Raw genomic sequence first — 25,272 nt, forward strand, 5'->3', positions numbered from 1 at the left:
TCTAATTCAATTATTGGTTTGGTTTGTTTACACCTTTTCTACTGTTTACAAAGAATTGCCCTCCTAAGAGTCAGGCAGATCATTGATAAAGGTTGTTGAATTTGATGCCAAATGTTTTTGTATTGAAACAGGTATGTCTGTGTTAAGTTTTATGCATTTGAGTAAAGTTACAGCTAAATACAGACACCTGTTCCTAATTAAAAAGATTACAAGTTCAAACAGGATTCACCTGAAACCGAGTTACCATCAATATTTTGGTCCCTATCTAAAGCATAGGAAAAGGATACTCACTTTATTTTTATCTAAAAACAGGGAAAATAATGTCTTGCAGCTTAAACCATCCACTCAATTTGTATAACCAAACTTAGTTAGCAACTTTGGTATAATAAGAAATACTGGTAAGTTTCCCATAAGATATTTAGAAATGACTACAGAATAGAATCAATTGTCAGTATGAAAAAGCAAAGTTAAAAATCTAAGTTGCAAATTTAGTTTGATAATTTTGGTCATACTTAGTGAATAAATTTTGCCTTAATATATTATATATTGTATTTGATGTCTTTGCATTTAATAAACATTTTCTAAACTTACATTTGACATTATTTTAGAAAATCTAATGGGATATGTTGACCTGTCTGTTACTACTTGTGTATAGCTTTCTGAAAATTGTGAAAACTCAATTACCTCCCCATTTTAACACATCCCTCCTTTTGTTTGGCTTATTAATATTGTATAATATAAAATGCGTGTTTAATTAATAAATTGTAAAAAAAAATCACTGCTCAAAGGTAATCAATAAAAATTACACCTGTGCCTGACACTTATAATGATCACTACTTAAAAAGAACTTTAGAGGATTGTTGACAAACTTGTCTTGACATGCTTGAGTTGACGGGTAGTGTACTACTTTAGCGTAATTGCTCATGTGGAACCATCAATATTTGAACCGATTAGCACATTAACTAGACTATTACATATTGTAAGAAATTTTGGCAGAGATTCAATCATTTGTTATTTTACAATTCGATCAGTGCATATCTTTTGTCAATTTCAGCTGATTTTGAGATGAAGGATTTTTACCTGTAGTTTTACACCTGTAAAGGTAAGCTCTCAGGTAAGTAAAATATTGGTCAATTCATTATTTTCATTGATTTCTCCTGATAGAAAAGTTGGGCATTAAATACATAACTTCAACAAACTTGTGTCAATAAACTTGGAATCAGATAGATATAGTGGGAACTGAAGACACTTCATTCTCAGGTCAGGTTAGTTTTATTATGGTATGAAACAAGTTGTTAATTGTATTCTGATTGATTTTAAAACATTTAATTCATTTTGTATATAGTATTTTTTTTTATAATATTTTGTTAAGATATTACTGGTTACAAAGAGAAGATCTGGCCAATCATTTTTTTTTATCACAGCTTGAAATACTGATGTTGACGAAAAATGGCATGTTGACTTGATTAAATATTTCATCGTCCTTTCAATCAATTAAAAGATGCATTATTTATGATATTATGAATTTACAGTGATTGGGATTTTCAATAGGTCTTTCTTAACAATATAATTTTCATATGGAATATGATAAAGGGCAAGTGGCCCCCTCTAATCCCAGTAGAAGATAAAACTGTTTCACTGTCTTAAAAAGTTTTTTTTTTTAAATAAGTGTAAAATCAAGGATTTTTATAGTAAACTACTAATGTTGTTTTGTGTTTAGCTGTGGTGTGAGGGTTTGATGACCCATGGCTGGCCTTGAGCTGCCATTTTTCATCCTGATGGAGTTGTTGTATCTTTGACTTATTCACCATATCCATTCTGGTTATACTAAAAAATAGTTAATAAAAATCAATTTCATGCATTTGTTCATAATTGATTTCAGGTGTTAAAGTTAGGAACCATTTTACTTATAAATTTTAAACAAAGTGGCTCCTTAAAACTGACGAGATTGCTTTTACTACGTAACTTATGCAAAGACATAATCTTATTGGTACCATTTTAATTACTATCCAATTTTTGGTAGTACCATGTAAAAGGTTGAATAAGATAATTAAAAATTCTGGTACTTCATTTTTAATTGGAAAAATAAAATTTAGTAGGGAATGATAGTTGAATGTTTGGACACTTATAATGACTGTGGCAAAAATCCCTTAGGGCCTAAAGCAATGATTAAGTGAGAAAATTGTCACTGTTTGTTTATATTCATGGACCAAATCTTCAGAAAATTAATCAATTTCATGGTTAAGTAACACTGTATCACAATGTCCTCCTTGGCTTAAGGACTATGATTACTTGTACATCAGATTTATTAGGCCTATATCTTCACTGTCAAGCATTAGGAAACTATTTGTTAAACACAGTGGATTTGGAAACAAGCTTCTTAAACATTTACCCATCCCTGCCATGTTGGCAGGTTGCCAAATATTAACATGTTGTGGGATCATGCATTTTCTTATAACAATGTATATGGAAAGTGAAAAAGGACATATATTGTGAAATGAAACAAAGGCACCAGTTTATAACTTAAATCCAAAAATGTAAATACCTTCACAGGTCACCATATGGTCCCCAGCAAGCTCTGAAGTTACTATCTTATCATACTTACAAGATAGATCTGTTCCTCTGTGCAAGACTCGTGAGAGTGGTCAAGGACCTTCAACAAATCCCATCATTATCAGGTAGATCTGTGAAAAGAGGGGGCAATTATATGCTGAGTCCAATTACAAATGACTCAAGACCAGCTTCAAGAAATATCGAAGAAATTTATGTAAAGGTTGTATCAAAGTTGCATTTTTCAAGTTGTTATATTAACCAGATATATCAACCCTCGTAAATCATAGTTTTTCTGTATCTCAGATGCTGTTGTTATCTACACTCTTGTGAAAGATATTAAAAACATGTAAGAAGTAACCATTGCCTTTGAAAAAGAAGCTCAATGCTTATATATTTTTTTTCCCTTTTCAAATTTTTGTAGACTAATATTTATACCAGGCTATATATATTTCTCATGCATTTAACAGAAAATTCTTTCCAAACATGGACAGTTTTTGGTGGACTTAATAATATTGGTTTAATGTACATATTATCCTATTATGAAACTGAACAATACTTTCAATGATATGTTTTGATAAATTAAACTCTGTAGAGGTCACAAATAACTGTTCTATAATATATGTGTTATCATTTTAGTGAAATCTGCCAAGAAAACTTGGTCCATATTGACTAAGAAATTTATCATAACATGCCAATACTTCTATTGAAACCAGTAGCCATTGTATTGAAAAATAACTTAAAAAGAAAAAAATTGCCACAATTTTGAAGTTAATATTAAACAAACAGTTTTATGTTTTAATTTCATTTAAGTTGTTGCAGTGTTTACTGAATATGTTTTAAGTCCTTATTTCTAAGTGAAAGACTTTATTGTAAGAAAACAGATTTAAATTTGCCGAATAACTTAAATATTGATCTGTATACCTGATAGTTTAGTTTTGTTTTGGTATATCAGGATTATTGATCAGTTATAAATATCGGCATATAAACATATCTACAATGGGATTCCTTGCCCCTGGGTTCATGACCTTCTTTGAATAACTGGAGCCAGTTTTGTCAAGTAAGAGGGGAACACCAAGGAACACCACCATGTACTGGTATTTTGGTTCTTTGCAGTTTTAATATGGATATGGTTATATTTTGGGTTTTTAAAAATTTATATAGTCTTAAAGAATTTTTCATAACTAGCAAGCTTTTCTTTTAAACATTGATGGTTCAACCATCACTTAAGTAATTGACAGTTTTTTATTGTCATGGACAATACAGACTTGTTTCCCATTAACCAGTACATAAGTTTCACTAATTCTACTCCCAATAAGTATAGGACATCTTCTGAAATGAACTTTTGGGTTCATACCTATAATGGAACACAAATCTATGGGTTGATTCGAACAAACCACAGATTTGGAAACAAACCAGCTTTTATGTTATACTTTAGTAGGCCTTAGTATTGCATGTGATAGGGTGACAAGATGGAGGGTTATAGTTCTGAAATCCAAAGTGATCTCTGAAACAGAGTTGACATATCCCATTTTTAAAGACTATCCACTGGCTAGATTGTGCTAGACTTATGCACTTATGTAGTGGACATTTCAACTAAATAATGTTGAATTAGTGTACATTTTAGTGAAATAGTGGAAAAGAGATATAATAACTATTTCATGAAATGTTAACTAGAATGCAATTTTGCACGATAGCAAAAAAGAGCTACACATTAACCATTAATATCACAGAATGTACTATTACATGTACAGGCCTTAGGAATGTATATATACCATGTACTAATAGGTACATACATGTAGATTTGTGTTTTACAACAAACTCATCATAACCAATTAGTTAAGTACTTTTATGAGTCTAGCATGTAAGTTGTCTGTTAAGGAAGTTTATTTATCACATGTATATAACAGTTTGCAAAGAATAAGGTAGTATTGGGTTTGGAAACCACTTGTACTCTAATTTTGATTTGTACAGGCAATGTTTTGTTTGAATCAAAAAGACTGAATTTTGAAAACAGCAAGTTATGCTTGCAGTTGTATTTTAAGGAGGTAGACCTAGGGTAAGGGACACAACTCTTACAAATCATTGGAATGTTTGTATGCAGCATTTTACTTCAATCTCATGTAAGCATCACAGTAATTTGACTGATTTCATTCTGTTTCAAATGAAAGCTTGATTGGCTTAGGTGGTATTGAATATGATACAAATATGTCACTGATTTTAAGAGTTATGTTCCTTACCCAAGGTCTACCTCCTTAAGGAAACATTGAGTAAAATTATTTCAAAAAGCAATGTATTTTTGATGAAATAGGCACGAGATTGAAAGTAAACTTAAAAAAGTGGCTCAAAATGTTTTTTTTTGCTTGATGACTTCAATAATTCAGAAAGCATTGACTAGATATTGCAGTTAGATAGGCAATCTCTGCTTTTCTAGAAACACCTACTGAATGTCCTATGTCATGTTTCGTAAAGTATGAAACTTAAGAGATACAGTATGCTCATTTTAAAATTTAATTTACAGGTCAGATTACTAGATCAAAAGAATAGCAATGGAATAATAGACATGGATGAATTAGCATCATTAGAAACGGCCCATGTTGAGGCTGTGGAGGAAGGCCCTGATGGGAGTCCAGATATTGATGGAGAAGGAGATGAAACCATAAGTCTTTCTGATGTCCTTTCATCAAGAGATTTCAGTCTATCTGAGGAAGAGTTATGGGCCTTGTGTCGTGAATGCTGCCTAGTTTTGGATGTAGTAAAATGTTCACCAGAAATGTTCCAGACTCTGTGTATAACACCGGACACTGTGGCATTTGATGGTTCTGGAAATGTGTGCTTCCTGGATTTAGAAACAGGTATTGTAAACATGGCTTTGAGCATATGAATGAGAAGTGATTATCAGGATCTTTTTGTTTTTACAATGAGTAAATTAGTTCACTTTAGTGGATGAAGTTGGTCTTCTTTTGATTACTAGTGAACCACTATAGGTGTTTCAATATATATCTAATTAAATTAGTTTAAATATCCTTGTTAAATTGTCTTGTTAACTACCTAATGCAGTTTATCAGGTAATGGTCTATTTGACTAATGACCAACTCTATTTCCTAAAGCTGACCATTTTACTCGCTATAATTTGTTTGATACACTTTTGCTCAGTCATTCTTGACCTGTCTTATGAAGAACTTAATATGATGTATATTACTGTCCGTCCTATAATCAAAAAAACTTTGATGAATTTTAATATATTTTAATACATGCAGTGTTTGCCATTATGGAAGGACAGTTCCTTTTGTTTATAATTGGTTTCAAATTTTGGAGTTTTGAAGTTCAAACAATTTAGACAAGTGGGATTGGGGTTTGTAGGAATTGGGGGGGGGAGGGGGGGCTGGGGGTTGTATCGTGTGCTTTATTCCATTAAACAGTATTGAAAGAAGTGTATGATTTATTTAAGACACCAGCAAGAAAAAGATAGGGTATGTAGGTAGGAAAATTTATTTTATTTTTCAAAAACATTTTAAATTGAATTAATGGGGAAACAATCTATACTTTAAAAGAGTTTGAGTCAAAAAAGCTATAAAATGTTTAGGATAGACACAAAAAACTAGGGTAGGTAGGGTACCAAGAAACAGATATATTGTTTTTTTTTTTACCTAAGATACTGGTAACTTAATTGTCCTTTGAAATTACATTGTACCTAAAATATATAACATTTGAAACTTATTTTAAGCCTAAAAATTACTAATTTGTTTGTAGGGGTTGAAATGAAGCATCTGTATTCATGAAATATTTATTAATTTGTATTGGTTAGAAAACATTATTAAAGCAGATATGAGTAAAAGTGAAATGTGTAATTCATGTTAAGGTGTGTTTGAATGTTGAAAATGCAATATTAAGAATAGATCATTTATAAACGCACCTTAATTAAAAATGAATTTAAATTGTGGTTGATGCATACTGATCATACCAATATTTATCAAATGAACCTAGTGTAGTGCATGGATGAAGTTCAGTTCTCTTTTTGAAAGGACGGATTGTGACTTCTCATACATATTTGATAGAAATTGCATTCTAAATGCAAAATATGTGTTATATAATTAATTGTCATTTTGCAAAAAATCATTTATATATTTGTGACATGTTTCTCTCATTTTGTATTGAGCAGTTGATAGAATAAAAGAATTAAGTCTTGTTTATTTCGAACCAGTAGGCGAAAATGCTAAATTATTCAAAAGTTTTGACTAGAAATTTGACACTTGTATAGGAATTTGATAGGCAATAACTTGTGTGTTTTGCAAACCAATGTTTTGTGGTTTTTATAGGATTTTTTAACTGAATTTTAATGCAATGACTTTTATAGTATTTTGTAGACTTATTGACTAAGTATAAAGCTGTCCATCCCATAGCAGTCTGTGCCATGAACTCTTTCAACTACTAGCCCAAACAGTCAGTCTCAGTAGTTTTTCTTACAAACACAACTGAAATTCTCAGATTTTTCTCAAACCTGGAATTTTACTAGTCTCAGGCTTTGGGCTAGTGGCTTAAGGCACAAACTGCCATAGTGTTCGCTAATGTTCACAAATTATCTCAGATTTGTGATTTTTCTAACAGTTTTTTTAATGAATTTTAGTGCAATATTTTTATGGTGTTTAGACACGTAGACTAAGTATAAAGTTATCCATTCCATAATGTTCCACAAATATCACAATTTTATCATAAGAGCAAAATCCTTCAGAAGTACTGCTATGTATTATTACAAATCTTTTTCCTTATGAAAATTTATACCACTTATTAGACTTATACCCACTTAAGTATCATCTTGATTCATTTAATTCTTAAAAACTAGGTTTAAAACTCCCTAATTTAAGTGGTCTATATAAAAAGTGATTATTTCGGGGCACAATAGATACCCATGGAGCGAGACATCATTAGTGTTAGCCCCCATTGTCTGTTAAACCCTGATTAAATATTTGTGAGATAATGTATTTACCATGATTTAAGAAATGATGGATTTTTAAAGGATATAGAGATTTTAATACTTTTAATCAATGAATTCCATAAAAAATATTATTGAACTACAATGGGGACCATTTATTTGGTAATTTTATGTCAAATATTGTCATTGACATTTTCTAAAGGGATAATCCATTTTATTTATAAATGGATGTAAGTTTGTTAGTTTCTGTGTCCTTCAATGATATACTTTTTTACTATGTATTTGACCATTATAGCTTGTGCAATTTTAATTTTTTTATCAAAAACTTAACAAAGGCTGGGTACAGGGCTTAGTGAGGCTGTACACCCATACCTCCTACCCTTGTATAAAGAAAGCTATCAGTTTAATGTTTTCTGAGCTATTCTATAAAAAACACATTTTCAGTAGTTTCTGACAGGATAAGATACTGTAAATACATGAAATTGTGATAAAAACTTGCATTATGGGACTTTTAGCATTACTGATTTCTGATTTTTTCTCAAAATCACTAAAAATACAATTACCTTTTAACTAAAATGACAAACTTGCAATTTTCAGTATTTCATTGTATGAAAAATGGTGTTTTAACTACAGGGTAGTAAACACCAAAATGTAGTGCATTTACTTTGGAATCCAGAAAGAGATTACCAATACTTCTCATTTCATACCTTCCCATTCCGAATATAGAATAGAATATTTGTGTATCCATCAAGCTGCCTCCTGACTGACCTTTCTCTGTCTGATTATTAAAGTTTGAGACCTATACTGTTTGAATTACCTGACTTTATGGCAAACCTGAGGTATATGTAAACATTATCTACAAATTTATGTCCGCTTCTCGCCAAATTGGCAAACAAATTTCCACCTATATGGTGGAAATACTCCCATACATTAAATTTATCAAAAGATCTGAGATGAGGGTTCTACTTCTGTTAGAGTGAATCTGGATTGGTTGTCTTCTTCAAATTTTATTGGTGCTAAAAAGATGTCATTTCTTTGGAAGATGCATTTTAAAAAGATTTTTGAGATGTGGAAGTATGGTTTTCTAATTGTGTTCTTCTATTTATTTTTAAATCTGCCATGGAAGACAATATGGACATGAATATTTTCTACACTTTCTTTCTTAATTAAAATTTTCGTTGATTTTACAATATTTTGTGGAAATATTTCCTTGCCTTACTTTGTATAAAGATATGGATAACCTACGATAGAACTTCAGTTTTTATCCTCTATTGTATTCTGGTGTCAGAAATTTGTACTGTCTTGACCAATTTTTCCCTCATTTTGTTTAAAATATGTACTCTGGAACATCATTTTAATGTGATACATAAAAGTTTATTATCAGATGTTCACCTTATAAAAATATTTGAAAAAAATCTTTTGTGTGAATTTTCAAATGAATAACAAATGTTAAATTCTGTGAAATAAAAAAAAAGTTGACAGTGACTTGCATATTTAATTTCAATAGAAATTACACACTTGAAAATCCATGGAAACTGAATTTAAAAAGAAAAAAGTTTAAATTTCTTATTCATAATCGGATGATTATAGGTGGTGGACACTAAACGTTCTTCCAAGTGTGAAAAAGGATACTCTTAAAATAAACCATCTGGATAGAAATTTGAGATTTGTATTAACTGTCCAAAGAACTGTTTTCATGATAACCGTACCATAGCATTTGATGGAGAAAGATTTAAAAAATATATATATTCTTGTTTTAAAAAATATCCCATATTGAGCCCAGAGGAAAGTAAACCCAAACATATCATTTAAAATGCATTTGTTCAATTTTTTAAACAGATAATTACTTTGTCTTTTTATGCTGTGATACAAATTGAAAAAAAAAACGGTTGAAGGAACCAGAAGAACCAGTGGTATGTTTTTGTCCTCTCTTCTTTCTCAAACAATTAGCAAACAAAATTGTGCTTTTTCTTTCACTTCCAACATAAACTTTGTATCCAGTCCAATGCCCTAGCTAAGTTTTGCTTTGAATGATAAATCACATCATTATGAAACTTGGCACAATGATACAATAAGAATCAAGATACCAAATGAGCATGTTCTCTTCCTGGGATACACAGCCATTTGACATTAATATTTAAAATTTTGGCCTTCCCTTGTACAAACTGACAGTATTGCCATCAGTTTCCATTTATTTCTTTGCTATGTGGATCAATTTTTACGAGTGTCTGACTTAACACAATGGTGGTACAATAGACAGTTGTGTAGATAGGTTTATCATGAATATATATCTTTGTTTGGGATATTAAATGTATACTAATATGACAAAGTTAATTTGGTTGGCAGGAGTCTCCCTATATCAGGTTCAAATCATGTCATGATAAAAAAAGTCTTGGTAGTCAGAAGATCTGTCAGAAATCAGTAAAATTGTTACAAAAAATTAGCTTGGTCTGGTAAACATTTTTGATCAGTTGAACCAAATGTCCAGTAAATATTCAGATTCTGCATTGAAAGCAGGAGGTATTTAATGATCATGCTGACTGTACACAACTGCCATAAAGTTGCTGAGTGGTTCTTGATGAAAGTACTTTATCACTTTATGCCATAGTGCACCTCTTATTTGCTTTTTCCATATGAATGAATTTTAGGGTTTCCTGATGCAATCATTAGTTGACCAAAAGGGTTTCCTTCTAATCTGCAATCCTCTAAAATTGCTGAATGGCCTTTGATGAAACTTTCACAAATTCTCTTTCACAAGATGCCATTGTGCAAGTTTTACAATATTAAAATGTTAGTTCATGACATTGGATATACTCCCCCACAGTTAAGACAACACAATCTTTTTTATATGGAAAGGTTCAATTGAGAAACAAAACCTGTGTAATTTATGTCAGAAACTATAGCAACTTTCCTTAAGTATCAGTTTGACTTCCATAATTTCTCATCTAAAATCAATTTATTGCAGTCAGTGTCATTTAAAAATATTGCTCAGACAGTTTTGAGACACAAAACTTAATACTCCTTGTCTTGACATGACATGATAACTCTTTCTTTCTTGTGAATTGTAATTTGATACCAAGTAAACATTCAGCTTTAGATCATATATCATACAATGTAGGTAAAGGCAAAAAAGACTTTTGTAGTTAGGTTTTTGTTTTGAAAACTGATCCATATTTTTCATCTTTTGTTCACAATTTCAATGGTAGAACTTGTTTTTATGGTTTATTGTTACAATATGTGGTGATTTCAATGCAGATGGTAAAGTCTATTTCATGGGGATGTATTGTATAAAATAAAAAGTTTATTCATGCTGTTATTGAGAAATGTGTCAATGCATTGTATTCACTTTATATAGAGACCATTGTTGGAATTTGAGATTTTTTTATGTTCTTGTTCACAATATTTAAAAAAAAAAAAAGGGGGGGAGGCTTGCCAAAAAAATCTGTAATACTTAATTTTGAGTCTGTGAATAGCTTTACGATGTATGATCTGTGTCAGTTGATGGATTAAAATGAGAAATTGAAAATAAATAAAATAATGCATGTATTAGAATTACTATAAATATTGTGAAGTGCGTAAAAAATACACTTTTTTACTGTACTGCTTTGCCATTAAAACATTCTTAGTTTATTTAAATCAGTTGCCAAAAAACACCAATCAAAACATTCAAAAAGTATAAAATATTGGAAAAATTGAAGTAAGCCCTGTTTTCCAATTTCTGTTAGGGAGACTAATCATTCAATAATATTGTTTCTGATTTCTGATATTTATTTAGATATGGTCCTTTGACATTTAAGAAAATAAATTGTTTGCAATGGTATCAATTTTTTGGACTGGAAATTTAAATGAAAGCATTTGAGTCATTAGGTATTAACTTTTGAAGGCACATATAAGATAGGGTAACTCATAAGCAGTTAAGAATGGTGAATTAATTTATTTGGCAGTTTACAAGTAACAAATGAATCAGAATATCTGGCCAGCTGCCAAGTTGAAATTCTTTCTGATCCTAGTCTTTATTAGGCCAAAACAAAATAAGATTTGTTTCCTGTAAACCTGGCTTTAGAAGTTTGAGTAGGTAGATAAAACCATTTTATTTTGAGAAAATATTTGATATAAACTCTATAGGGGTCTCAGACTAGATGTTTATACCAAGTTTACGCATACACTGAAAGCAAAAGAAATGTGCATGTTTTCACAAGTGATGAAGATCCATAGGTGAATTGATTTGAATTCAATAATGAAAATTTGAAATAGGTATTGGGATACACATTCATCAGTTACACTATCGTCAACCAAACTTTAAATTTCTCCACTCTCCACAATGGAGTCACTTATTTCCACCACTGTGACTCCACTGCGACTCCTCCAAAGTGAAAAAAAGGATAAAGTTGCTCCACTTTACTTTTCAGTATTTTTTTTCTGTTCTTAACTGAGAAATGTTATTAAACTGCTAGCACCATTAAATATACCTTGTTATAATTTAGGCGAAATTATTAAACTGCAAACAATTTTTGAAATGGTGACTCCACTGTGGAGAGTGGAGAAATTAAAATTTGTGTTGACAGTGGTGTATATGAATGTAGCAACATACAAATCTAAATACTGAATCCAGTGGATATCAGTAGTTTCCTTGTGAATTCAAATGGAACCTCATTCACATGTGAATGCTAAGCTGACTTAAATTTGTATCTGAGTATACATGCAATACAGTGTGAATGCCTGCTACATCAATTAAGGTAATTTATCTATGTGATGTGGATAACATGAGTTGACATCACTTTCCAAGTGAACTAGACTAAAAATTTGTTAGGTCGGGCAAAAAAAAGTGCATTAATTTAAGACAGGTCTCAAAGCAGGAAATGAACATTTTATGTGTTTTGGCCTTATAATAAAAACTGTATTTAAAGTTATGCCTTATCCTTTTTCTGACACACTTTGAAGTTCAGAATATCAGTCTTATGAGACTCATGCACAGTTGACTACTGTTTTAATGACTGAAAAGCAGAGTTGATGGTTCTCTGCTTTAGGCGGGGACTATAGGAAAATGGGTACCAAATGGTCAGTTTTGGGCCATTTTGTAGTCTAGAGTTGGGTATTATGACACCCTGCAGGTTTTTGTATTCCTGGACAAACTAATATAACTATGGTAGCACTAAAATTACAGGGTTCACTTGATTGATTGAATGCTTGCAAAAACAGAAGTAAATAAATTGTAGTGCATGTATTACTTACAGAGTTGTATCATTGAATTTTGGTACTTGTTTTTAGCAGATAGCAATTGATATCTTGCATGAGCTTTAGAAATGTTAGCAATTTCAAAGTGCTTTTCAATAGTACTTCCACTTATTAAAAACTAATAGGTATTTAACTACCTTCAGTTCACAAAGTTGTACCTTGGGATCTTGTAAATAATGTCTTGTTATAAAAATTGAATATTTTGTTATCTCATTTAGAATGGAGTGAATGCTATCAGATTAAAACTACTGGTATGTGGCCTTGTGTAATCTGCTTTATTCATTTCCAGGAGAATAGGACAAACAAACACATCTGACTGTTTACTTACTCTTGTTTTCATTGACACATAATCTGTTTTGAAACTGCAAATGTGAAGGGAAGTGGGGTAAAAAAAGCTTTGACTGCCACTATCAAAATAAGAGGATGGGTAGGGATGGTGAATTTTTATGTCAATGGTGGCTCCAAGAAGCATTCTAAAAAGAATCTACAGATGGGGTATTAAAAACATAAATGAAGCAGTGTACTATCCACAGATTTTGGTTGGCTGTTAGGCTTTCCCTTATGGTCTGAAAACTCTTGAAGATAGGCTACCCTTTTAGTCTCCTAGTTTAGCCATTTGGTAGCATACAGAGGAAATTTAGATGACAAAAGTTAACTCTGATGAAAATAATGTGACTGAATTGGGTGCAGTTGTGTGAGCTGGCACATTTAAGTTATGGTCTAGAATAGAGGTTTAGTACAAGAAGGGTGCACTTGATTCATCAACAGTTTTGCATATGGACATTGTAAAACAGTAGTCCAGCAAATCAATCTAAATGACCAGAGCAATTTTGACAGTGAATGTATTAGGAGAGGTGTTCCACAAAAGTTAAGTTCCATAAAATCATTGCAAACAGTCCTTTCCTTCAAAATTCTTAACAACTAGCCCAAATAATAGAGGACTGTATAGGATTCAACTAGCCCGAAACAAGAAATGTACATATCATTTCAGTAGCCAAAATGAATTTTTACTAGCCCCAGGCTCCGGGCTAGTGGCTAAAGGCGAGCACCGGAGTAGGAATATTGAATATGTTATAACCCATTTGTAAGATGGGGCTGTTCTATAACATAATACTTTCTATTTCTGGTCTCCTTTTTTTGAGCTTTTACAAGACAGAATGATCTCACATTTGGTACCCTGCTTAACTCTGAAATGATGATTTTTTTCTGTTTTCTCTCATTTATAATTCATAAAGTCCTTGACTTGCAGTGTAACGATCCATTAAAGGATTTGAAATGAGTAAGGGTATTCTTAGCATGACAATTTCCGCAACGCTTTATTTTGAAGAATTAGGATTTTTTAATGTTGAAAGTTACACTAAACCAGTTGTGAAACTATCAACTATGTTTTGTGGAAAGTTTTACTGAATCTGCTGTAAAATTATCAAGTCTTTAGTGGAAAGTTTAACTGAATTTGCTGTAAATTTGTTGATAAAAAGTTTCTTAAGTACAAATGATTTTATCAAATATTTGTTGTAGCAATTTAATTTTGAAAGTTATATATGAAAAGAAATTTATTTCAGCCATATGGCAATTGATCAATATATTTGAATACAATCAGGATATGTATATTGGAAATATATAGTTTATAAATGGATGTTTTTGTACCACTTTTTAAAGGTGTGCTAATTATTTGTAATTTAAGTATGGAGGATTGGGCCCAAGTTTGATTTATTATAATGGGTTATGTACTGTAAGGTCAAGAATGGGTTATAAATTTGAATTGGTACAATTCAATTTCTCAAGTAATTATTGCATAGTAAAGGTTTTAGATTTTGCTTAATTATTTTAAATTGATATGAAAAATGCCTCAAGACAAAAATAGGTGTTTGTAATTGAGCTACTGAATCATTACAGCCGAAATTGTTAATTTCAAATCTTGATTTTCTTACATATTGTTATGAAAAATGTGATGAACAGCTTATCTAAAAGTTTTTGGTTTTCAACACTTCTGTGTCTATCCTGATATTTGCCTGATGTATTTTCCTGTTCTTGCAATGACATATTCCCTTTGCTCATCTAAGGTATCAATATCTGAATTGATGTTGTTATCAAGAGGATAAAAGCAGATATTAGATTAATCAATGGAACCAAGATTCGAGGGGAGGGGGGTATGAAAAAAACACATTTTTCTCTTTATAATTAATGGAATGTTGAAGTGTGGATGAAATAAAAAATTATGTAGGATCAAAAACTCCTTTAGATCCTTTGTTTTAGGTACAGATTGGAAACATAGTATTAATTGAACCTGGGTTAAACAGTTGATCAGATCTGAAAAAAAGTTATCTCCCTTTACATGATAAATGTACAAAATTGAGCAAACAAAAAATGGATGGAAAGATGGGAAATCGCTTGATAAGGAAAAAGTTTCCCCAGGGTCTATTTTAAAATAGCACAACTTTGGACATTTTCATTGTAAGATGATGTAAAAGATTGCTTGATTTTTTTTATAGTTTATAAAATGTTGAATCCTGATACTTGTTAAAATAATATGGCAAGTAGAATATTAGGCACATAGTAACTGAGGTTTCTGTGGAGATTTCATTTAGAATTTTGGATTAAAAGAGATGTACTGAGGAAGTACTTTTGTTCTTGGTGTACCAATTTTTGTGGTTTTCGTGGGTAGGCCAAACCATGAAATATGGTTCCCAACAAAAAGAAGAATCCCATTGATGTGTGTACTGGAAACCTCAAAACCACAAATCAAGAATCCACAAAGTTGTGTTTCTTCCCTAATCTACGAAAATTGATATCCACAAATTAAAATACTCTCACAGTAGCAAATTTGATGTGTAATGTCTTTAATGATGTACTATTTCTCTTTAGTAAACATGTGTCAGGATGTCTTCTATTCTGTTTTTTTATTGTTATCTTTATTTTTTTATTAAAAAAATCAATTTAAAATTTCGTTTTCTATTTCAATTCAACAGGCTGGGATCCATTTATGGACCGTAAGTGTAGTAAATTTGTCATCGTAATGTTGTGTGACGCATATGTAGCATTGTTGTCTTACACTATTTTTCTAGAATGTATCATATCATATTCATTAAAACAGCATGTACATTCATTTCCTCATTGTGCCCTTAATCATTTTTACATTAGATACCAACATTTTTAATTTCTGTTTGTTCTTGATAAATGAGGCAAAATAATTATCATACATGTATTATTTCAAGTTTTCTTTTTTTATAGAAATTGTTTTGCTGTATTTACTCATGAATTAATTATTTTTTTAATATAAGATAAGTACCATTCTTTGTGTAGAACTATCTTCTGAGCTCTTCCCTTTTACCAAGAGTTATTTAATTAACAAGTAGACAGCTACTGCATGTAACAATCATGTAAATTCTGTGTTGTAGTCATTTGTGTCTGGAAGTTACTTAGTAGAATTTCAAGTCTCTCGAGTTACATAGAATTTCATTCTCTGGAGTTACATAGAAGAATTACTGTATGTCTCTAACATAACCTAGTGGACTTCTTGAAATACATAATAGAATAATGAATTGTCTCTGGAGTGACAAAGAATGAAAATTATGTGTCTCTGCAGTTACATAGTACATTTCTGTGTCTCTGCTGTTACAAAGTAGAGATTGGTGTCTCTGTAGTTACATAGTATATTTCAGTGTCTTGGAGTTACATACTAGACTTCTGTGTCACTGGAGTTACATACTAGACTTCTGTGTCACTGGAGTTACATACTAGACTTCTGTGTCACTGGAGTTACATACTAGACTTCTGTATCACTGGAGTTACATACTAGACTTCTGTGTCACTGGAGTTACATACTAGACTTCTGTGTCACTGGAGTTACATACTAGACTTCTGTATCACTGGAGTTACATACTAGACTTCTGTGTCACTGGAGTTACATAATGGGCCTTTTTTTGTCTAAAGTGACTTGGTGGAATTATTTGTCTGTTTGAATCTATTTAAATATTTTTTATGTATATTTTTTTACAAAATCAAAAAAAAAAAAAAAAAGAAAAGAAAGAAATATGGATTTTTTTTGCCTTTTAAATACTTTTGTTAAATATGAATAAACTGAAAACAAACGGTTATACAAATTGAGTAAGTTAAACTATGATTGCAATCTAAATTCATGTTTCAATTGATAGTAAAGGTCTCATCTCTCCTTTAATTAAATAAAGAAAACGTCCACAGAATAAAACTGCCACAACCTTAAGAAGTATTGTAGATTCATGAGAAAGTTGTAACTTCATGTTCAGTAAGTGTCAGTCCCTGTAAGAATCAGGCAGAAGGTGAAACATGGTATGAAAAAATCTGTCAGTTTGGTAGTGTATTTTGACTATTTGCACCATCAAAATCAAGGAAAACAGACAAGATTTGCTATATCATGCTGGACCATTGAGTTATAATTTCATTGAAATGCACTGAAAATGAACATATCAAGGGCAGATAACTCTGTCAAAAACCTTATTTTTCTGAGATCATTCTATTGAAAAATGTCTAAGCAAAGCCTGTGATGCAGAGATCAAATAATGGTCTTTTCAAATAGAGAAAGTATCCTTGAGTAATATTACACTGTCAGATCGGAGGGGTTTTGACATGCATGTTTCTGATTTTTCCCATTTGCCTGATTCTTACAAAGACTTACAATTATAAACCAGGTGGACGGCTAATTAGTATAAAACCATGTCATACCCAGAGGTGACATGTATAACAAACTATCTACCTGTCAAACGGGGTCCTGAGATGGACATGGACTAATTAGCAATATAATGGACTGTGGTCCTTCCTATCATGGCAGGTCCTCAAATGAAGAGAAAATGATCACCAAATGTCAAAAAAGATAAAAACAGATTTGTGGAAATGACTACAAGACTGTGGCCTATAATTGAATGACTTGACAAAATAACTATGAAAGAGCATAAATGAATTTTCTACTGGGACCTAAAGTAGTCCATATTTACATTTAAATAGTCTTTTTGTCTACGCATAATGTTTTAATACTGTTGTTGAATTATGCTGATTCATTTGTTACATTTAATTCTAAAGGGTTTGAAATAATTTTGCAAAATTTATTTTAGCAACTTGCCAAAACATAAACTTGCTCACGAGCTTAAAATGTTTGATTTTTGATATGCAAATACAGTAGTTTAAGGGAAAAATATGTATCCATTAGTTTGCCTGTCTGCCTATACAGAGTTAGTTTCTGTTTAATAATGTGATTTTTGTTGTACACACACTTTCTGGTAATTTTAATTTTTTTTTTATTTTGTATTCATTCAGAACAATTCAGCTTAATTTGTCTTTTTTGTATAAACTTGCTCATAAGTTTTAGGTTTTAAGGAAGGAAAACTTAGGAAAATAATTACAAAATCATCAACATATCTACCATCCAAGTCATCCACTACATCTGTGATGCATTTTAAAAGGGGGTAACTATCAGCATGTCTTCAACAACGAAGTTATCCATTATGCCTGAGGTGCATTTTTTCAATATTTTAATCTACAAATTTAAGTTTCTTATGTCCTGGTATTAGATATACAGTGAAGCCAGTCTGAACAGAACTCCTTTTTGACTTCAAAATTTTACTCTCTATAGACAAATGTTTAGTTTAACAAGGTTCAAAATAATTAAATTGATATACTAGGGCTATAAAATGTGTCTGGATTTGACAGGGTTACAGATGACTCAGGGTTTGTTTTAAACAGTTTAATAGATGACTCGGGTTTGTTTTAGACCATTTTACAGATTACTCGGGGTTCAGTTTAGACAGGTTTCACTACGTCATTGACCTTTTGTAAAACTTTAGTAATTAAAGATCTCACAGCTTTAACCAACTCTGACAGTGAATCAGTGTCTTGTTCTCATTTTATCCATTTTCTTGCCTAGTCCTCCACACATCCATAAAAACTTCTTGTTCAGTTTGAAGTGCTCCAAGTCTTAATATGTTATATTATAATCTAGTTTTAGATAAGTTGTCAGATTGGTTCAGCTATATGTTTAAGTCAAATCTTACAACAGTAATACATTGTATATGTTTATCCTTGCTCGGGGCACTTACTGCTAATCGGTGGTTGGTTGTATCTGTTCTTAAAATCGGCAGTAAAAATGACAAAATTGATGGTGTTGGATGCTGTAGGGTGCGGTAATAAATATTTAATTGGTGGTTATATTTAATTCTTTTTAGTTATCTGATTGTGTTGCATGTTTATTGAATACAAGATTTGATTGTAGATGAGGTGGATTTTGTACATCAAAAACTTTCCAATTTTTTAAGCATGGCTACGATATTGAAATAATGAGACATTATAAATAAATTGATCAAAATAAAAGAAAATTGAGTATCAGTTGAATAATTCAGAAAAACAGTATTGTAGGAATTTCATTTTGTTATGCATTGTGTGGTTAATTTACTAAGACGGAAATTAAAATTTTAGATCCATCAACTGTTAGAATGGCCTTTTATGTCTTTTGTTATTAAAGCAAACGTTGTATGGAAATGTTATTGATTGAGCTAGATTCTATGAGTGATTGGCCAATGAACAATTAAGCAAAATGCTAAAAATGATGTTACAATTATGGTAAAAAAAAACTAATTTTTTCTTTATTCAGCATTTAAGGTTGCTTTGAGTGACATCCTTTAAGTTGCTATTGTTGGAACAAATAGCAACCTATCCTATCAACCCCCTGCACGAGTTCAAAACTTAGTATTGATCAATCTGCTGGTTGTAATCTTCCAAAACAGTCCATAGTAATGAATTGAATACAGTTATCTTCCTTGGTTATCTCTTTTAGACCTTAGTGTGCATGCATGCATGTATGCTCCTGCATACAGGGGCGTAATCAAGCATCGAGCTAATTATGGTATTCTTCTATATAATAATAATTTTTTTTTTCAAATTCAATTAGACAAGGAATTGAGTGCAAATATTATTTCTAAACATTTGTCTAGGTTTGACAACTTGATAAAATACATTATATTAATAGGCGTAGGTAAATTGTTTGGTCTGTTATACTCAGGAGACTATTGTTCTTTTAGGTCTTGGATTTAAATTGGTATGTTTTGTTATGTTGACTATTATGAACAATTTTTATGTCCACTTCTGGGGTTGAAATTAATGGTGGTCTGAGGTCCAGGACCCTCAATTTATGACCTTGGACCTTTGAAATTTTCTTTACATGGGTCCTGGAGTTTCCACCCTTAAATTGACACTTTTTATTGGAATTGTTTTTATTCCTCAAGATGAACTTAGATTTGAAACTTGCACCTTACACTCTTGAAAGTAAATTTAACCCCTGCTGAGATGTTTTTCTTTTGAAGGTTGACCATTCACATGTAGGTCAAAGGGACTGAATTGATATAAACCAATAAAATATACTTCCTACTTTATCCACGAATTAAAGCGCTTTCATACTACTAACTTCTTAGCTAGATGATGCATTCTAGAAGTTTTTAATTTCAAAGCCTAAAGACCTTATTAAGAGATTGATGTGTATGCACCGATAAATGCAGCCTTTTTCAGGACAAATTAGGTACTAATACATGACCATATTAAAACTGATTTCTTCCACCTATGAGAGAATTTTTTTTTTTGTTCACACTAGTGGAAGAAATGCCAGATATTCAATAGGGACACGTATTAGAACTTTTTCTTGTCTTTTTTTTGTTTTTTATCAGGCATTCACTTTTTGATTCATTGACTTATGACATTTATGAGCACCACCACCCCCCATTTCTGGATTTACAACAGGTGAGCATCTACCCATATTAAAATAAATTCACTTTCACTCCATTATCAGTTCTATAAACTTCAAAAGATTTTAATGACAATCAAGTCTTTGGTGTTGTTACCCGAATTGTTTATCTTTTAATTCAATAATCTTCATAAATACTGCATAACAGTGCCACTAGGTTAAAGTGTTGATTTGATCTTTTGTGGGCCTTAGTGGACATGATAGGCCCTTATACTTCAGTGGAATTGGTCGATACATTTAAGGAGGTTAAGATAAAATAATAAGTGGCATTGTTGTCAAAATGTTTGCTTTCATTCTTAGTGTATTCCTGAATCAACAGGGCTTAGTGCCAATCAAAATAGTTAGATAAATAATTTCTTTGAATGCAAAAATAACCGAAATATTTTGGATCTGTGTGAGAAATATTAGGGTGAGTCAATTTAACATTTTTCACAAATTTCTTAATTTCTACCCAAGTTTCGCCAATTTGTGTAAAAATCGTAAAGTTATATTATTAATCATATTTGATATATTTTCTGAAAAGTGTAAATGTACAATTTATTTTGTTATTTTCTTTGTTATTGAATTTTAAAAAGAACTTTATATTCTTGAGTTCAAAAGTTCTAGATTGAAAGACTATAAAAAAATGCTAAAGCATTTCGTTGTGAACTTTTTTTTCGTGGATAATTTTTTCCAACATTTACAAGCCAGAGCAACATAATCAGAAAACAGTTGATCTCTTTTTTTACCAAAGATTTTTATTTCCAGTCATTGATTATATCACACCTGAAATTTTTTTATTGTTCGTTAAAAAGTCATTTATTCAACAGTCAATATTTGGTCTGAATTTATAAAGAACATTGAATTTTGACGATTGTTTATCAATATGATTGATTACAGATAATTTCTACAATAGCCATCTTGATAATAAAGCATAATCATATCTAAATATGTCAAAACCCTTTTACAGATACTCTTAGCAAATCGGCTCATGGATTTATTACGGCAAATATCTTTGTCCAAATCTATCGGTATTAACAAATTATCTCTACATCATTTAATATCAGAACCAGTTCATTGTTGGTACCATACAAGTTATAAAAAGACAATAAAGTCTAGTTTTAAGATGTGTTCATTAACTTGAAAGATTAAGTAGTAGTATATTTATGAAAATTGCGGTAAATTATTTTGTCGTAACTAATATATAGTTCCGCAAACATATAACTTTACTATTCTTGTTAACGATTGTGGAACTTTTCGGTAAACAATACGGGTGCAATTAAGTTCTGTTTTTGATCTTTTATTGTGTGAAAAATGGGCGTAGGAATTTTGCCAAGAGGGAAAGTAACAGATAGGAATGATTTGACAGCAACTTGACAGTTTTTTTTTGTAGAGTGGAATTGTTTTTATATGGTTAACAATTCTTTTTATGTAATAAGTGGATTAAGTACAAGATATGTCAAATTCTGGACATTAAAATTTAGTGTTATTCTTTCTCATGTTGTTTAAGGTAAGAAACTAAAGAGAAATGTCTATAGAATTCCATTATTACATGACTGTTTTATATATTTTAATTGTACTTTTTGACAAAACTGAGGACTCTTTTGTCAGCTTAATGGTTGACATAAAAACGGTTTTCATGTAAGGTGTATTATTTCAGAGTATTGACAGAATTTGAAAGGCATTTACTACTTATTTTTATTAATCATATAAATATGAAATTTTTCACTAACATGCTAAAACTCTTTGTAATGAAAAGCCACAATAGATGTAGTATATAAAGTACATGTATATTTTCTTGTACTTTTCATTTTCTATATTTCCACCTTTACTTATTTTTGTAGACACTGGTTTACAGCATAAAAGGGGGGGGGTGTAGTTGTAATTCAAAGTTAATGTTAGGAAGGTGTTTTTTTTATAATGACAGACTCATCAATTAATTTTAAATTGGGAAATTTGAATTGATAAAGTATTGTACATAACTTGGAATTTATAATAAAAATCATTTGTATCATGAAGGGTTACAAAACTTGACAACTCATAATCACTGTATTATGTTGATTTTTAGCAGAAACACCATATCCAGCACTTGGGCTACCAATAAAAAAATATCATATTTTTGATAATACTTTAGCCATTTTCTGAACATATTAGGGACAGTGATTTGCCTACTGTTTTTTTGAAGGGGCCTGGGGCCCATGCAATTGGGAAAAGATCGTGAAAACTTTGCAACTTTGGGAAATAATCTATATACATGTACATGAGGGCAAGGGTTTTGAAAAATCCTTGATGTTGACCATTTCAGTAACAGTTGGGAACTACACTGCTGAAATTTGGGAAACTTGGAGCATTTGGAGCGTATTTCATTTTGGGTATGGGGCCTAAATTCAGACTCCAAAAAGGGTTGGAAAATCACTAAGGAAACAGGGGAAACAGCTTTATTTATTATGTAATTTAAGGAAAACAACATTTCTGAATGATGTAAACAACTTCTGGCTATCTGAACTCACACTAGATGCTGCAGATAGTCCTCTCAGAAAATATAAGAATCAAACAAATGAATGTTTCAAGGAGGTAGACCTAGGGTAAGGGACATAACTCTTACAAATCATTAGAATGTTTGTGTTAAGCATTTAACATCAATCCCATCTAAGCATCAAGATAGCTAGGATGGATTTCATTCTATTTCAAATGAAAGCTTTATAGGCTTTGGTGAAATTGAATATGATGCAAACATATCACTGATATCAAGAGTTATGTCCCTTACCTTAGGTCTACCTCCTTAAGACAACATTATCAAATGGCTATTGATTTTGAGTATGTCAAAGAATTTTGAAATGCCTGTCTGCAGCAGTTAGTAAGAGAGGAATTGAATGTCTGCTGTTGCACTAAGAGTGTTAGTCATGTAGTCCAATAAAAATACTTCTGTAAGTAAAGTCAGCCATAAAACCTTCACTTTAACTTTCATATTGAAATAATATAGGAATGAAATTTAAAGTCATTGCTACCAATTAGCGAGTGACACGTCATAGAAGCTAGGAACTTTAATCAAACTAGTCACTAAAGAAATGGTACTAAACTGGTCATAAATAAACTTTTAGGTATAGTGGCTATTTAAAATAATTGCCTAAAATTATGGTGATTAAGTTTAATTTATTTGTCACTCTCTGTAGGAATTTAAATATGTGAAGCTATATATGTCTGTTCACACAATGTTATTCAAGTATTAATTGCCCCTGAATGGTTCTTGATTTTATACATAGTAACAAGGTAATGCTGTTTGTCTGTCTGTTAGATTGTTTGTCTGATAAGCCATTTGGATTGACAGAAATGTTTCAGATTTTAAGTTTATCAATTAAAAATTAATTTGAAATACTTGATTCGGTCAAATGCAACCTTAAGTTTACTTTTGATGTACTAAGTCGGAATTAAGTGTAGGAAAAAAGGGGGTAGGAGTTTTAATTTCTTTTCCCATAATTCTTCAATCTGTTAGTATGGCTAGGAATAGAAAGTATCTGATCATTGAGATATTGTATATTTAGAAATTGTTGGAATATTCTTACTTCAAAAAATGTGACTTGGATGTAATCACAATAGTCAAAACTTGCATGAAATTTTATTACTTAAACTCTATTTTTGAATTTTTGCAGGTTAATTTCTAATAAAGTGGTATTAAGTGACAAAATCCCAGGAATTACATGCAATTATTTTTGAATCAACAGTAGTTTCTTGAATCTGTTGAGTTGAGATCACTGATAGAATTTTAATAAAAATTTTATAGAATTTTTAGTCACTGGGTATATTTTTCATATCAGTCATACTGGTATGTAACTGGGTTTTTGGGTGTTTCTTGATTTTTATTTTATATTTTTCTTTAAAGTATTTTAGAATTGATGGTTCTTTGAGACCATACAGCTTTAGTACTTGTACATATAGCATATAAGTTAATGAACATTGTCCATGCAAACTAAGCTTATTACAAAGTCAGCTAGTAATTTAAAGTGTTAGAAATACTAAGGTAATTCTGCATATTTTTGGCCGAATTTCACATAGTGGAAATCAGATATGGTAAATGTTGGTCAGGCTGCTGGGAAATTATTTTTGTAACAATTTTTTCAGCTATTTCTTACCACAGCCTTCTGATATTTGGTATCCAGCATCAGGTAAGGGTCCCATATCATGGGGTCTGATTTCAGGCCTTTTCGACATTTACTTCCTGTTTACCAAAATTTGGCCAATACTGTCTCGGACTTAATCCTTTTTGTATTTACAGAGCCTGAACAACTGTATATACCTCCAGAGTATGAACACAATGAACAATCCTATAAGGTATTATCTTCTAAACATTCATATTATACTTTTAATATTTTTATTTGTGTACATTTTTTTATATATATTTCCCTATAATGTTATATGGACTGCCACACTTTCAAATTAAGAATGTGACGTCATAATTTTAAAAGTTGTAAATGCTTTTTTCTTTTCTTCCAAACTGATACATCAGAGTAAACTTCATTTGAAAATATAATATAATAAAGCAGTTATTTCACAATACTTAAGGTTTTTTGGTTGGTGGCTCACAAAAACTCAATGGTCCTCAGCTACACTTCAGTCCAGATAATTTTTTGTGCTGACCAACATGTCTATATGACCATCAGCACATCTTGAACTATTTGCTAAATATAGGATAGTTTATTTAACTAGTCACAGTCTCAGTACATAAGCTAGCTTGGCTAGGATGGGTGGAGTGAGCTGTGTTCACAGTTTTTTCTATTTTTTATGTAGAAACCATTTGCATGATAATAACATGTCT

At 31.1% G+C, this 25,272-nt stretch overlaps 1 protein-coding gene across 9 annotated transcripts in view; it reads left to right on the forward strand.

Moving 5' to 3' along the window:
• Positions 1 to 874: 874 nt before the first annotated feature.
• LOC148620759 (kinase non-catalytic C-lobe domain-containing protein 1-like) overlaps positions 875 to 25,272 on the forward strand; it is a 51,874-nt gene continuing 27,476 nt past the window's right edge. The window contains exons 1-4 of one of the 9 annotated variants that reach the window (XM_088574538.1): positions 875 to 1,114; positions 5,072 to 5,405; positions 15,688 to 15,708; positions 24,733 to 24,788. In XM_088574538.1, the coding sequence (XP_088430664.1) occupies positions 5,114 to 5,405; positions 15,688 to 15,708; positions 24,733 to 24,788 (369 nt within the window). In that variant the 5' untranslated portion in view covers positions 875 to 1,114; positions 5,072 to 5,113. The other 8 variants (XM_088574542.1, XM_088574543.1, XM_088574544.1 and 5 more) reach the window with 8 other exon arrangements.

This window comes from Perna viridis, chromosome 3 (assembly GCF_037379345.1).
Source record: "Perna viridis isolate PV_CMFRI_1.1 ecotype Kerala chromosome 3, ASM3737934v1, whole genome shotgun sequence".
Lineage (NCBI taxonomy): Eukaryota > Metazoa > Mollusca > Bivalvia > Mytilida > Mytilidae > Perna > Perna viridis.